This window comes from Rana temporaria, chromosome 2 (genome assembly GCF_905171775.1).
Source record: "Rana temporaria chromosome 2, aRanTem1.1, whole genome shotgun sequence".
NCBI classification, from domain to species: domain Eukaryota; kingdom Metazoa; phylum Chordata; class Amphibia; order Anura; family Ranidae; genus Rana; species Rana temporaria.
The window spans coordinates 213645198-213660724 of record NC_053490.1 but is presented as its reverse complement, the minus strand read 5'-3'; the positions used below and the strand labels follow the sequence as shown (position 1 = coordinate 213660724).

At 41.8% G+C, this 15527-nt stretch overlaps 1 protein-coding gene across 1 annotated transcript in view; it reads left to right on the top strand.

Moving 5' to 3' along the window:
* The window catches only part of MRPS9 (mitochondrial ribosomal protein S9), a 112421-nt gene extending 107608 nt beyond the window's left edge, over window positions 1–4813 (top strand). Inside the window, exons 9-11 of the mRNA XM_040336404.1 lie at window positions 297–405; window positions 1436–1605; window positions 4637–4813. Coding sequence (XP_040192338.1) covers window positions 297–405; window positions 1436–1605; window positions 4637–4728 — 371 coding nt within the window. The 3' untranslated portion in view covers window positions 4729–4813. The remainder of the gene's footprint in view (window positions 1–296; window positions 406–1435; window positions 1606–4636) is intronic.
* Window positions 4814–15527: the final 10714 nt, after the last annotated feature.

The following is a 15527-nucleotide window of genomic DNA, read 5'->3' as shown; positions in this document are numbered from 1 at the left end:
AGCGGACCTCCAGCTGTTGTGGAACTACAAGTCCCATGAGGCCTAGCAAGACTCTAACAGCCACAAGCATGACACCCAAAGGCAGAGGCATGATGGGATTTGTAGTTTTGCAACAGCTGGAGGTCCGCTAATTGCATATCCCTGGTATAAACCATTGCAGAACTGTCCAAGCAATTTAGATGCCTTTTTATATTTCTGGGGAATGGTACCAGAATGCAGACATATAAAATATACCCTAAGAGTATTACTATCCATGACATTTTCATTCACCTTTGACGCTAAATTCTTATCTTTAGGCAGGAGAAAAACATCACAAGCAACAGTTATACTTAAGGATAATGGAAAGGGTAACATAATCATAAATGGAGAAGATTATTTGGACTATTTCACAGTGCTGCAAGACAGGTAAAATGATTTAGTTATCAATGTAATATAATACCTTGCCTTTTTTCCTTGCATATCACTGTGCTAGGCCCAAAGTTTAGTGTATGGTTTACCAAAATCAAAATATCAATTATACTCTAGAATTGTTCGAATTAGAAAATGATTCATTTTGCATAGCTTTATTTGTAATTGTCCTTATTTCCTTGTTTCACTAGTTCCAAAAATAAATCTTGGAACAGTACCTGCAAATAACATTTTTATCTTGCTTAAAACAATTCCTATGGAGAGTTGGTAGGCAATTTGAAGGATGAATTTATGGTGACCACGAAGTCTACTATGGAAAGCAGAGAACTGTTTTTTTTTTCCCTTCAAATTACGAACACATCCAGCTGCTGTGATATCAAAACTTCTGTTGTTTGTGTCTCTGTAGCACCCCCTGTTGGAGAAAACACGCTAATGCATCATCTTTGTCCAAACTGTAGCGTCTGTTTCAAAAAAACTCGCATGCATCATACAGTTTATGTGTATATATGATAAATGTTATTTAAAAGTTTTAAAGAGCAGTGCAAACATAGTACATGTATATAAAGGAATATTAAATGGCATAACATAGTCTGAGATGTTGTTTTACAAATGACCATCAGACATGTGAATATGAATAATATGAAAGTGTTTTTACGATGTTTTGCCTGTAATATGTTCTGTCAGGAGTCGGTAACCCAACAGCGCATTCTTGACTAAATTGACATGCAGTCTGGCCACACAAGCTTTTGGCAGGTATAACTGTACATTAATATGGTAGCACTTGGCAAGGATAAACGCATAATATATAAGCTCCTTTATTTCTTCAGGACAGTTACTGTTGAAGTCACATGATCTGACATGAAACGGGTCAAATATTTGGCTAGTTTTTAAAAATGTACTCCTTGCAATTAAATAGATGCTGGACAGTGGAGGTTGGAGATTGGCTTGCTTAAAAAATTTAATTTTCTCATTTATTGTATTGCAAGTTCATTTACTTATTTGCAGGATTTTCTTATTTTTTTTTCAGGGAGCAGCTTATGTTTCCATTTCAGTTTGTTGACGGGCTGCGAAAATATGATGCAGAGTGCACGGTTTCTGAAGGGGGAAGATCATCACAAGCTGGAGCCATCCGACTGGCCATTTCAAGGGCCCTGCTTAGCTTTGTCTCAGAGGGTTATGTGGAAGCTATGAGGCAAGGTACAGGAGCCATTCTTTTCATTGGAAAAGGAACACCATAGTTTCATAATGCTTATTTAGCATGGGGATTGCAATTTAACCACTTCGTTACCGGGCCTATTTTGGCACTTTTCTCCTTTATGTAAAAATCACAATTGTTTTGCTAGAAAATTAATCAGAACCCCCAAACATTATATATTTTTTTTTTTTAGCAGACACCCTAGGGAATAAAATGGCGGTCATTGCAACTTTTTTTCTCGCATGGTATTTGCGCAATAATTTTTCAAACTCCTTTTTTTAGGGAAAAAAACAGTTTCATGAATTAAAAAATAACAAAACAGTAAAGTTAGCCCAATTTTTTTGTATAATGTGAAAGACGATGTTACGCCGAGTAAATAGATACCTAACATGTCACGCTTTAAAATTGCGCACACTCATGGAATGGCGCCAAACTTTGGTACTTAAAAATCCCCATAGGCAACGCTTTAATTTTTTTTACAGGTTACTATTTTTGAGTTAGAGTAGGTCTAGTGATAGAATTGTTGCACACGCTCTAACGCACGCGATGATACCTCACATGTGGGGTTTGAATGGTGTTTACATATGTGGGCGGGACTTGAATGCGCGTTCGCTTCTGCACGCGAGCAACCGGGACAATTTAAAAAAAAAAATTTTTTTTTTTTTTTTTTTTTTTACTTCATTTTTTTATTTTTACACTTTTTTTGAAATTTTTTTTTTTTTTGATCACTTTTATTCCTATTACAAGGAATGTAAACATCCCTTGTAATAGGAATCACTGTGACAGGTCCTCTTTATGGAGAGAGGTGGGGTCAATAAGACCCCACATCTCTCCTACAGGCTTACAAGCATGAAATCGGTGAAAAAAAATTCACCGATTACATGCCGACAGCCGCGATAGCGGCTTTGTTTACTTTCGGGTACCGGGCGTGACGTCATAACGTCGCGCCCGGCCCTCCGACGGTCATAGAGATGACTGTGACCGTCTGGTCACCAGTCATCTCTATGGTTCACCAACGAGCGCCGGCCGATTCGCTCTCCGGGCCCCCGATGGCACGGGAGAGCCCGGAGAAGCACCGGATGGCGGCAGGAGGGGGGGACGTCGTCTCCAGCTGCCTAGAAGAACGATCGAGCGGCGGAACCGCCGCTTTGATCATTCTTCTGGTGCACAGAATCGCCAGCTGAAGACGGCGATATCTGAATGATGCCTGCATCTGCAGGAATCATTCAGATATCACCGCTCAAAGTGGAGGACGTCCCAGGACGTCCTACGGATCTGAAGTGGTTAAACACAAGTGTTTATATTATAATAGCTGGATTCAGCATATTCTGTATGCTGCACTAAACCTCTCTTCTCCCTTGTCAGTAGCCCTAAAAATAGAACCAAGTGATAGATATGTCCATTTGTCTCATTTTACATGCACACACAGACCATTTAAACGGTCCCTATGATACTGGTAGTCATTACTGTGATGACTTAAAGAAAAAACCTTAACATTACAGAAAACCTCTCAAAGAAGTGGCTAAACAATGAGAAGTTAACGATGGCGACAGATGAAAATATGGTTGTTGATATAGGCATACTTCTATATTGTAGATGACATTTCCATGCAATTAAAGCTGACAGGTAAATGCCTCGTCAATTTTATCTTAACCACTTCAGCCCCAGACCATTTTGTAGAGAAAAGGACCGGGCCAATTTTTTTGATTCGGCACTGCGTCAATTTAACTGACAATTGTGCGGTCGTGCGACGTGACTCCCAAACAAAATTGGCTTCCTTTTTTCCCCACAAATAGAGCTTTCTTTTGGTGGTATTTGATCACCTCTGCGGTTTTTATTTCTTGCGCTAAAAACAAAAATAGAGCGACAATTTTGAAAAAAAATATATATTTTTTTTACTTTTTGCTATAATATCCCCAAAAATATATAAAAAAACATTTTTTTCCTCAGTTTAGGCCGATACGTATTCTTCTATATATTTTTGGTAAAAATCGCAATAAGCGTTTATTGATCAGTTTGCGCAAAAGTTATAGCATCTACAAAATAGGGGATAGTTTTATGGCATTTTTATTAATATTTTTTTTTTTTACTAGTAATGGCGGAGATTAGTGATTTTTATTGTGACTGCGACATTATGGCGGACACATCGGACACTTTTGACACATTTTTGGGACCATTGTAATTTTTACAGCGATCGGTGCTATAAAAATGCACTGTTACTGTGAAAATGACACTGGCAGTGAAGGGGTTAACCACTAGGTGGCGCTATAGGGGTTAAGTGTGCCCTAGTTGGTGATTCTTACTGTAGAGGGGCGTGGCCTGGCGTGACACGTCACTGATCGTCGTTCCCTATGACAGGGAACAGACGATCAGTTACACTGCCACTAGGAAGAACGGGGAAAGGTTTGTTTACACTTACCTCTCCCTGTTCTTCAGCTCTGTGACCTGATTGCGGGACACCGGCGGCGATCGGGTCCACGGTCATGGAGCTCAGACCGGGTCGCGAGCGCGCCGGCGACCCACGGCTGGGCTCTTAAAGGCGACGTACCTGTACGGCGTTAGGCGGGTCCTTAAGTGGTTAACATAAACATAATCCTGAAACGGCTGCTTTTCCTGCACATAGAATCTTGCCTTAAGCTACAACTCTGTCCTAGACGCACCCAACTGTTGGTGCCTGAGTAATGCCAGCCATAGACGGATCTAAATTTAGTAAGTTCAGCTGGAAGCAGAAAAAATGTAATCTGTCTATGCGCAGGCTGGTTGTACTAAAGTCGATCTATTGATCGACTTCAGTACAACCAGCCTGTCAGGTTTTTGTCATTCAAATGCTGCCGGCGGCTATAACTTTCAGCAGTGATCACTGTATTCTGATGGCTGGCAAAACTCCAGAATATAGTAGCACAGCAGGATGGGATCAAGCACTTTTCTTTTCTTTCCTTCAACCTTTTGTATCATTATAAAAAAAAGTGTAATGGAAAAATAACTTGCTTCCCTTGCTTCTGTAGCTGATTTGAGTTTTGATGTGTCTTTTAGCTGGACTTCTCACTATAGATCCACGTACACGGGAACGAAAGAAACCTGGCCAGGAGGGTGCTCGAAGAAAGTTTACATGGAGGAAGCGTTGATCTGTTAAGGATGGGATTGACTGCTGTATAATTGATTTTTCTAATAGATGTTTTTTCTAATAAAAGTGTAATATATACATAATGATAAGGGACTGTATGATTTCCAGATTCAGACATTTCTTACACTGTGCCTTTTTTGGCATACAACTGCTTTAACATAAGGACTTTGCTACAGCACAGTCTTCACCCCATTTACTGTATTCGCCTTCCGCACATGTTTGCTTTAATACAGCCATCTCAGTGTTGAACTTTTTATTTTTTTTCGCGCTGTCAGATCTCGATATGCCCACCGCAAAGAGGCAGACATAGAAGGGGAAAAAGAAGCCTGAGGAGGCAGTGGAAAATCCCTCTCCACAGGCTTCTATGTACCTAATGTTATGCCTTCAACCAAGATGATTGCCGACACTGATATGCTCACTTCCCAATGTCAAAGCCTTGACAATGTCGCACTTGATCCTCCTGTGTCTCACCATGTACCTTTTGGATACAAAGAGATCCGCTATACATAAAAAGACTGGAAGGAAAATGATGGCTAGTTATGATTGGGTCCGTCCTGAAAAGATTATCACTCATTTGAAAATTCTTGCCAAACTCTATTCAGTGAAAAAGAATTTCAGATGCTGTGGGCTGTTCATTTATAGATCGTACCCTCTTAGCTTTGAGCGCCATGTACAACTATTAGTCTTGTTTTTACTATTTTAACTGAGCAATTGCAGCAATGATCTCCTGCACTTCTCCTTTTGTGTTAATGCTCTAGTACTAGTTATGACACGCATTTATAGGATTGGCTTTGTTTTCAACCCCTATGTGCAGAATCTTGTGGCTCAAATTCTGGTCAGCTGAAGCTGCTTGTAAAAGACATTTTACAAATATGCCCTTTGAAGGAGGTCATTTTTATGGTGAGTCTCACTTGACAAATTCATTACAGATGTCACAGGAGAGAAAGTTCTACTTCCACAATGAAAGATTTAAAAATCCCTCTCCCAGGCTTCGGCTTCAAAGGTTTGGCCCTTCTTCTCGACATAAAACTTGGCCCACAATACCACCAAGTCCACAAACCCTCTTCCCAATGAAGGGGCACTTTCACTCTGAAGACTCTTAAGGGTGAGGGGACGTCTGGTACACTTTAACCCTTTCTAGGTTATAGATATGGTGACCTGTGGGTAGAGCTGGGCGATTTTGGCCCCCAAAAAAACTTGATTCACGATTCGAATCAAGTTTTTTTTTTTTTTTTTCCTGATGGACACAGCGCCGGTCCTACGTTTTTAGGCGAAGCCTCGGCCTAGTCCGCCGCGATCCCGGTAAAGCCGCGGCCTCACCTAAAAATTCCTGCCCGCAGCTTGCCGCGATCCTGGGAAAAGGCCGCGGCGAGCTGTGGGCAGGATTTTTTAGGCAAGGCCACGGCTTCAACCTAGTCAGCAGAGCGCCGGTCCTATGGAAAAAAAATCGATTTGGTAAAAATCTGACTCGATTTGCCCTTGCAACTCGATTTCAAGATTCAAAATTGATTTTTTCCCCAGCCCTACCTGTGGGTTCAATTGGTGGTTTTAAACAGGTACAAAACTTTACCCCCTCCCCATTTTCTTCTCTTCGAGCAACCAAAATATGCCTAAGGACAGTCATTTGCAGATTGCCCTAAACCATATTTTGTCCCATGTAGTAGTTGTGCCAGTCCCCCCCCCCCCCCCCCCAGACACAGGGTAAAAGGGTTTTGTTCAAATCTGTTCACGGTATCGCGACCATGGCCTACATTAACCACCAAGAGGGCACCAGGAGTCATGCAGCCTTGAAAGAAGCATGCCTGATCATCCTTCACAGAAACTCAGTGTCCACCAATGTCTGCAACCCACATCACAGGAGTGAACATCTGAAAAGCAGCCTAAATCAAGGAAAATGGGCCCTTCAACCAGACATCCTCATCTTTTTATGTCTGAAATGGGGGGGTCCGAGATGTGGATATCCTAGCATATAGATTTACCAACAAACAACCTCTGTTTGGAGCCAGGTCAAAAAGGTCCTCTTGCACTAGCACTGAATGCTTTGAAACTCTACTGGTCCCAGTTTAGGCTAATCTGTGCCTTTGCCTAGTTGTTGGCAGCATTTCTATGCTTGGGGGATCGTCCAAGGGTCTACAAATGTTCAGCTCCTGCACTGTACGATTAAGATGGGAGGAATTTTGACTTTTTGACCTGTAAATAATCTTGGACCAGCGTGGTCCATCTGAACTGTGTAAGGTTAAGGCAATTTTTTTTAAGGAAAAAACGAAAAAAAGTTATTTATCTGCGCTGTTCAATGGGAACAGCCCCAATAGTCCTGTGCTGGGATCCCCCACTGGCACTCTGGGCTCCTTTTCTTTGCCTCTTCCTATGGTGGCACATGTGCAGGCTTGATATCGAGTGGCGCTGTGTGTTTCAATTGACACACAGCACAGCTTGGCCCTGCTCCCTCATCACTAGAATGGATTGACAGCTGCAGCACTGGATTGAGATTAGGTATGTATTTAGAGGGGAATTGGGGAAGAGTTGCACATAAAAGTTTTTTTTTTTTACCTTAATGCATCACCTTTTTTTTTTTTTTTTTTTTTTTTAACTCCCCTTAATTTCCTGCACATATGGACTTTTTTTTTTTTAGCAGTTTATCAGCAGCAGAGTTTATAGGCTGCATTCAAGAGCAGTTCTTCTGACCACAAAAAACGCTGATAAACTATAGTCACATTTAGGACTTCAGCGTTTGTTTATTTCAATGGTCAGATTAAATTTTAATTCTGGCTAATTAATAAATTAAACTCCCAAACTCTGATAAACTCGCTTAAAAAATTTTGAAAATTATTGAGACTATTTAGACTAATTATTGAGACTAAACATTATTACCTGACTGTAATTTATTGTTCTTTTATTGCAAGCTACATTTGTCTTGGTCAGATCTGTGCATCATACAGTTACATCTGGCTTGTAAAAGTGTCATTTTTTTGGACTGTCACGTGGATGTCCATTTCTGTTTATTATTTGGATACATTTTTTCATAAATGTATTTTTTCATTATATAAGGTGTTTAGCCAATTAGGAGATTTTGAATCGCATTTTAGTTTTTACACACATAATGTATTCAGCCATCTCTAATGTTTGTTGATCTACGTGTGTGGATGCTGCTATGTAAAACTATTACTGTAGTTTGGTTTATTACATTTTAGAAGGGGCCGCCTTGAGATTGTCCATCATTTTAAAGGGTGATTTGACTGGAAAAAGGTTGAGAAACACTGGCCTAAGCTTGCCCTGTCTCTGAAGACTTAGTGAGTAGACCAACATTGGGAACTACCTCCAAAAAAGTTCCATAAAGGCTACTAATGGTTGTAAAAGAGCAATGTGCAGTAGTTTTAGAGCGTCACCCAAGATGCTCTTGAAATTACTGCACATTGCTATTTAACTACCGTATGTTACTAGCCTTTATGGACCCTTTTTGGATTGTCTTTTAAAATAGTGCAACACCGAATAGTGGGTTTAAGTGTGTTTTTTATGTGGATCACTGCAGCTCAATTTCTGATGGTGGAACCCCTCCGTCGATATCGGAAGTGGCCCATTTGCAGATCAACTTTGCATGCTGAATCCTGTTGAGGTTATTCCTCATCAATGCCTGTTTGACTCATATGCTGTTTTATACGAGTCCACGAAGTCTGGTATGCGTGCCACCTTATCCTTTGTTTATACACAAGATTCAGTTTCACTTCACTGGGGGGAGTGTGAGGCCTCGTACACACGATAGTTTAACCAGAGGACAACGGTCTGATGGACCGTTTTCATCGGTCAAAAACGATCGTGTGTGGGCCCCATAGGTTATTTATCCATAGGTTAAAAAAAAGCCAACTTGCTTTAAATTTAACCTATGGATTCCTAACCGATAGGTCAAAACCGATCGTTAGTAGGCACAACCATCGGTTAAAAATCCACGCATGCTCAGAATCAAGTCGACGCATGCTTGGAAGCATTGAACTTCGTTTTTTTCTGCACGATGTTGTGTTTTACGTCACCGCGTTCTGACACGATCGTTTTTTTAACCGATGGTGTGTAGGCGCGACATACCATCAGTCGGCTTCATCACACCATTCTCATCGGATGGACTGATCGGATGGACTGATCGTGTGTACGAGGCTTGAGAGACTTTTCCCCAACACAAGGTTCACCTTTGAGCTGCAGTATCTTGTTTCAAGAACTTTTGGAACATAAATTTTGAGCTCATTTTGTTTTTACACAACATATATTGTTATATTAATTTATAAGATATTGTTTTCAGCATATTTAATTTTTTTTTCCCACGGCTATCTTTTTGTCACTAATACATTTTGTCACTATTTTGAGCGCCACATTATTTTTATCTGTATTTACACTATTATGTCTAGTGAAATGTTGGCAGCTCACTAGATTTATATGCAATTTTTCTATATTTAGTACAAATATAAAGCAAAGAAATGCTATCGATATGCATGCAATTAGTGGTGCGTGTCACAGTTATTCCCAGAGTTATTCCCTCTTCTTCATGTCTTTGTGTTCCTATACATTAGATATCCAGTATGAACAATCTTACAAACAATAGAAAAACACATGCAGTGAACATAAATCCATGCCTAAGTATACATTGTCAATATTTCAATGAAACTATCCCATGCAGAAAAGAGAAACAAATAAAAAAGAAGGGGGGGGGGGACATAAAGAAAATCTTTAGTTACTTACAAAAAGGTACCAAAATGAGTATGGAGACAAAGTCGCCTCTTCCCAGGCTGTAGGAAGCTTAAAGGGGTTGTAAAGGAAATTTTTTTTTTTTTTCATAATAAGCATCCTTTACCTGCAGACATTCCTCTTTTCACTTCCTCATTGTTCGTTTGTTGCTCTATTTCTTCTCTGTTCACTTCCTGCTTGTCTGATTTTACTGACCACCGTGATGGGAGGGTTTACTGTGGTCGGTCAGTAACGTGCTCACCCCCTCCTGGGAACTACATCTGTGTGGCAGGACGCTCTCTACGTGTTAGAGACTTCAAGGAGGTGTGAATTACTGGGCGTGCCGCAATTCATACTGGAAAATGTAGTTCTTACATGAACGAGGGCCACAAACCAGAAAGTGAATGAGAGAACAGAAACTAGAATGCCGGAGGTGATATAGATGAAGGAATTTAATAGGTATTAACTCGTTTTTTTAACAGAATCATTACACTATTCTGTCTGTCTACCTTGCAGACATTAATTTTAGGCAACATTTTTTTTTCCTTTAGTGACCCTTTAAGAAGGAGACCAAAAATGAGAGAGGAAGTGGGCCGAATAGATAGATTTTATAGAACATTTGTTTAGCTCATTACATGAAAGTAAGGTTAACTGCTTGCTGCCTGCCCACTGCAGGGGCGTATCTGTGGCGAGGCAAACAAGGCATCTGCCTTGGGCGGTACCGCCCCCAGGCTCCTTCTTCCTGCCACTGCACTGACCCCTGCAAACCTGATGAAAGCGTTTTAGGCAGGTGTAAAGAATACTTTCAAAATATATATTTATTGGTTATTTTTCTCAAATCAATATTTGGTGTGACTACCCTTTGGCTTCTAAGCAGCATCTCGGTTTTTGAAGAGACTGAGCAGGTAGGTTATTCCAAACACCATGGAGAACTAGTCACAGATCTCTGGATGATCATGTATGTCTCAAATCCTTCTGACTTGTCATGTAATCCCAGGCAGACTCGATGTTGAGATCAAGGCTCCAGGATTCCTTATTCTTCTTTACGCTGAAGATAGTTATAAAATTGGATGTATGTTTGGGGTCTTTGTCCTGCTGCAGAATACATTTGGGGTCAAATACACGCCTCCCTGCCGGTATGACATGATGGATAAATATCTGCCTGTATCTCTCAGCGGTGAGGACACCATTGATCGGTCAAGGTTGAGGACTGTAGGTGAAGTGGTCAGCCAAGGATAGCAGATAAAAGACACATCATACGTCTCTTCAACACTGGAAAATGTCCAGCAGTGCTATCGGCACAGAACTGGCAGAAACCAATAAAGGTACTCCCATCTACTGTCTGGAGAAGTCTGTCCAGTAGTGGTTCTCTTGGAAGAATTGCAGCCAAAAAGCCATACCTCTGACATGGAAACCGGGTTAAGTTGCTCAATAATGCACAGAAACTGGGCAGCAGGTACTCTGGACTGATGAATCAAAATTTGAAATATTTGGCTGTCGCAAGAGGTAGTTTGTTCAGCCAAGGGCTGCGTGCAGTACAATAATGCGTGTCTGCATACAACCGTGAATCATGGTGGAGGTTCATTACAGGTTCAGGGCTGCATTTCTGCAAATACAGGTGATACTTGAAAAATTTGAATATCATGCAGAAGTTAATTTATTTCACTAATGCAACTTAAAAGGTGAAACTAATATATGTGATAGACTCATTACATGCTAAGCAAGATAGTTCAAGCCGTGATTTGTCATAATTGTGATGATTATGGCTTACAGCTCATGAAAACCCCAAATCCACAATCTCAGAAAATTAGAATATTTCATGCAATCAATAAAACAAAAATTGTACATAGAATATCGGACCTCTGAAAAGTAGAAGCATGCATATGTACTCAGTACTTGGTTTGGGCCCCTTTTGCAGCAATTACTGCCTCAATGTGGCGTGGCATGGAACTATCAGCCTTTGGCACTGCTGACGTGTTATGGAAGACCAGGATGCAATAGCAGCCTTCAGCTCTTCTGCATTGTTCGGTCTCATGTCTCTCATCTTTCTCTTGGCAATGCCCCATAGGTTCAGGTCAGGCGAGTTTGCTGGCCAATCAAGCACAGTAAACCCACGGTCATTGAACCAGGTTTTGGTGCTTTTGGCAGTGTGGGCAGGTGCCAAGTCCTACTGGAAATGAAGTCAGCGTCCCCATAGAGCTTATATTAGTTTCACCTTTTAAGTTGCATTAGTGAAATAAATAAACTTTTGCACGATATTCAAATTTTTCAAGTACCACCGGTAAAGTTGGAGATTTGGTCAGGACCAATAGTGTCCGTAATGCTGAGAAATACAGGCAGATAATTATCTATCATGCCATACCATCAGGGAGGTATGTGAATGTCCCCAAATTTATTCTGTGGCAGGACAACGACCCCAAACATACCACTTCAGTGTAAATAACCAGTCATAGCAATCATGATATCCCGGCAGCCATGATCACGGGATGGGGGCGCATGTGCTAGGCAGCGTACCAGTACATCATGTAGCCTGGCTATACCACCCGTCCGCAGTAAATGTACAGTGGGCGGGTGGCAATCGTCTAACCACTCACTTTGTAAGGGGCATTGACTCCCTTAATTAGGGCCAAACATCTCATCCTTCCGTTTTGACAGCCCACATCTCTATTATTACAAAAGAAGGAAAAGACCATCAACTCTGCAACAAGCTGCAGACTTATCACCCTCCTCAACCTAGACCTAAATGTTTTTACAAAAATATTAGCAAATAGGTTACGTCTACATCTATCACTGAGATCAGGTAGGCTTTATGCCCATGCAGGACGCACACAATGGCACTATAATAGCCATAAATATAATTCATGTGGCCCCATCTAGCCTTATGCAAGCATTTCTACTCTACTAATGCCGAAAAGGCTTTCGATAGGGTCAATTGGGCATTAATTTCTGCCGAGTTTAAAACCATCAGCCTCAGTCCCAGCATGCAGAACTGGATAAATTCACTTTCACACAAGGCCAATGGTCCTCTCCTCACCTTTCCCTATTCAAAACTGGCTGCCCCCCCCCCCCCCAATCTTCATCTTGACATTAGAACTTATTATCCAATATATTCGAGCTAATCAAAATATTGGAAGTATTGGAGTAGGGAACCACATACACAAGGTCTCTGCATATGCAGACGACCTACAATTCTTTTTAAGCAGTCCTGAAACTACGCTCCCAAATCTCATTAAAGATTTTCTACATATGATCTAGCTAATTTTCATATGAATTTCCAAATGTCTGAAGCTCTGAACACAACCCTCTCACATTCCACCTTCCATGATCTACAAATTGCTTTCCCATTTAAATGGGTCTGCTCTCATATTAAATACATAGGAATCCAACTTCCTGGAGACCCCGTGCATCTTTTCTCACTCAGTTTTGAACCTCCTCCCACCTCTCTCCATTTAGAAATGACCAAATGGTCCTAAAATAGAGATGCAGTTTGGTTAAATAGAACATCTTTTCCCATATCCTGTACCTATTCCAAACAATCCCGATCTGCATCCCTGGATACTTTCCCAGATCCCTTTCAATCTCCTATAAATATCTTCATATGGTTAAAACACTCTATCCTGCGTAGAAAAAAACACCTGAAAGGTAAGGCTCTTCTAGACATTCACTTATATTATATGGCCACTCTTCTTACCAGTGTAGAAAAGTCCCGGGACCCCGAAAGGCCTAATGGTGGCCTCCAGAGTTAGGGAAAGCTGACATCCTTCTGTGTAGAGTGGGTTACAAGGCATGGTGGGTGTAATGCAAGATGAAATGGTGGGCGCCAGGCACTTTTAGAATGCAAAAAGAGATTAAGGCCCCTTTCAAACGTGCGGACCGTTTGTCCGCTTTTTCATCCATCCGTTTGCGGGTTGAAAAAGGGACATACATTGGTCCCTATGAGATTGCGGGTGTCGGCGGATGAACATCCGCCGACACCCGATCTCGCCCGCCTCCGCAATGATCCGATTCTGCAGAAGGAAGAAAACCCTATTTTTCCTTCCGTCTGCGGATCGGATGAACACGGACATACGGTCCGTGTTCATCCGATCCCCCACATAGGGGAGAGCGGAGAAAAGACAGAGCGGTCCCTGCACAGTGTGCGGGGACCGCCTTGTCATCCGACGGCTCAGTGGGGATCAACGGAGCGATCCCCACAGAGCATACGGAGGCGAATCATTACTTTCACACCGTGTGAAAGGGGCCTTATTGTCTCTTGAACATAACTGGAGGAGAGGGGGTTAGGCCCAGGACACCCTTGGGCCCCTTTCACATGTCCGTTCCGCCTGTGCTTGGCACTCACTGAAGATTTCCCACTTCATCACCATCCCCGGCTGATGAGAAGACTGCTGTGGTACTGACTGCAGATTATTCACAGTGGTCACCAGTTACAAGGTGAATGGTTCCCCTTCCGGCAGAACTAATACTTCTGGTTGGACTGCAGGCCTGCAGTCCCAACCCTATGTTGCTCTCCTGCTTTTGGATAGGCCTCAGACTGCCTAGCAGCCAGATGCCCCGGGATAGGCTTCCAGCCTAGCAGCCTGGGGCAGTACACAACACACGTCCACCCAGACAGCCATCCAGGTGTCACAGAACCCCAATCACCTGACTCCACCTAAATAAATAGGCTCTTCCAGCAGGCCAAGGGACATAAAGAAACCCCTGCCAATTGGCTGAGACACCCCATTTATTCATAGTCTGTCATTGCTATGCCCTTGTCGTACCCAATGTCACCAGCTACCATGCCACCCAGTGGCATAGGAGAGAAGTGCAGCAATTTCAGAATTAGGGGGAAACACAAGAATGCAATAATAGTGATCTCTCTTTAACAGAATATTGTTTTTATCCCCTTAGACACTTTGCTTAGTCAGCTAGTCTTCCTATTCCAGCGTTAAGGAAACATTCCACTATAGGTCTGAAGTGGCATTCGTGCACTGCAATCATGCATACTTCAGACCTTGCCTTGGCTGCCTCTCCTCTTTTCCCTATACTTTGCAATCCTGCCTGTATCCCCGGCATCAGGGATTAACCATTTCTCTTACTATGACACAATAATAAACGCTATGCCAAACACTTTATACATAGGTCTGCCTTGCTACTCAATTTATTCCAAGACCCAGAATTCTCTGCATTGAGTACATTTGAAACTCTACAATTGACTAACTTTCTTTGTTCCATTCCTGCTCCACAACACTTTTTTCATGCTGTCACTCTGTTCAAAGTGGTATGTCAATCATCTTTCCCTCTTCATCAAGCTCTTTCTTGGACCCATCGATCCCTTTTCCAGGAGGTCTCGAAACACCCACCATGATTCATAGAACAATAGGAAAAAGATCTGGGGGTTGTTGTCACCTCTGAAGAACAATTCAAGATTTATCTTACAAATAATCAATAGGTATCAGGAATCTGGGTACAAAATTGTTACCCGTTAGTATTGTACTCCAGCATTGCTACATGCCATGTACCCTTCTGTCCCAGATACTTGCTGGTGTTGTGGTCAAGGCCAAAAGAGCATTGCCCAGCATGAGACATTTTCAGGTCCCAAGTGCATAGTGTAATCCAGATGCTTACGGACATGCCAACTCCTATATCGCCTGCGTTTTTTCTACTGCATCACAACTAATTTTCAGTAAAGATAAATAGGAATTCAGTGCCCAGACATCTAATAAACGTCACACATTCATGTATTCTAGCACTATGGAAGTCCTCTTCTCCCATCACTGTACAACAATGGATTAGACGAGTGATAGACATTAGGATAATGGGGAGTCTTACGTGCTTAGTAAAGAATACACACTCAAAATGTATAGCAACGTCGTCTGCCTGGATTGAATTTTGTCAAACAGATGACTTTAAACAATTGATGTCCACTTAATCTTATGATCCATTTATTAGACTGCCTAACTGAGTAAGGACCACACTGTGGTTCCATTCGTAGTTTGACAGACATGCTCTTCTCACCATTGCACCCTGGCTCCCCCTCCCTAACCCCTTACTTTTCCTAGTTCCTCCTCTTTCCTTGCCTACAGTTCCTTTAGATTATGCACACCTTAT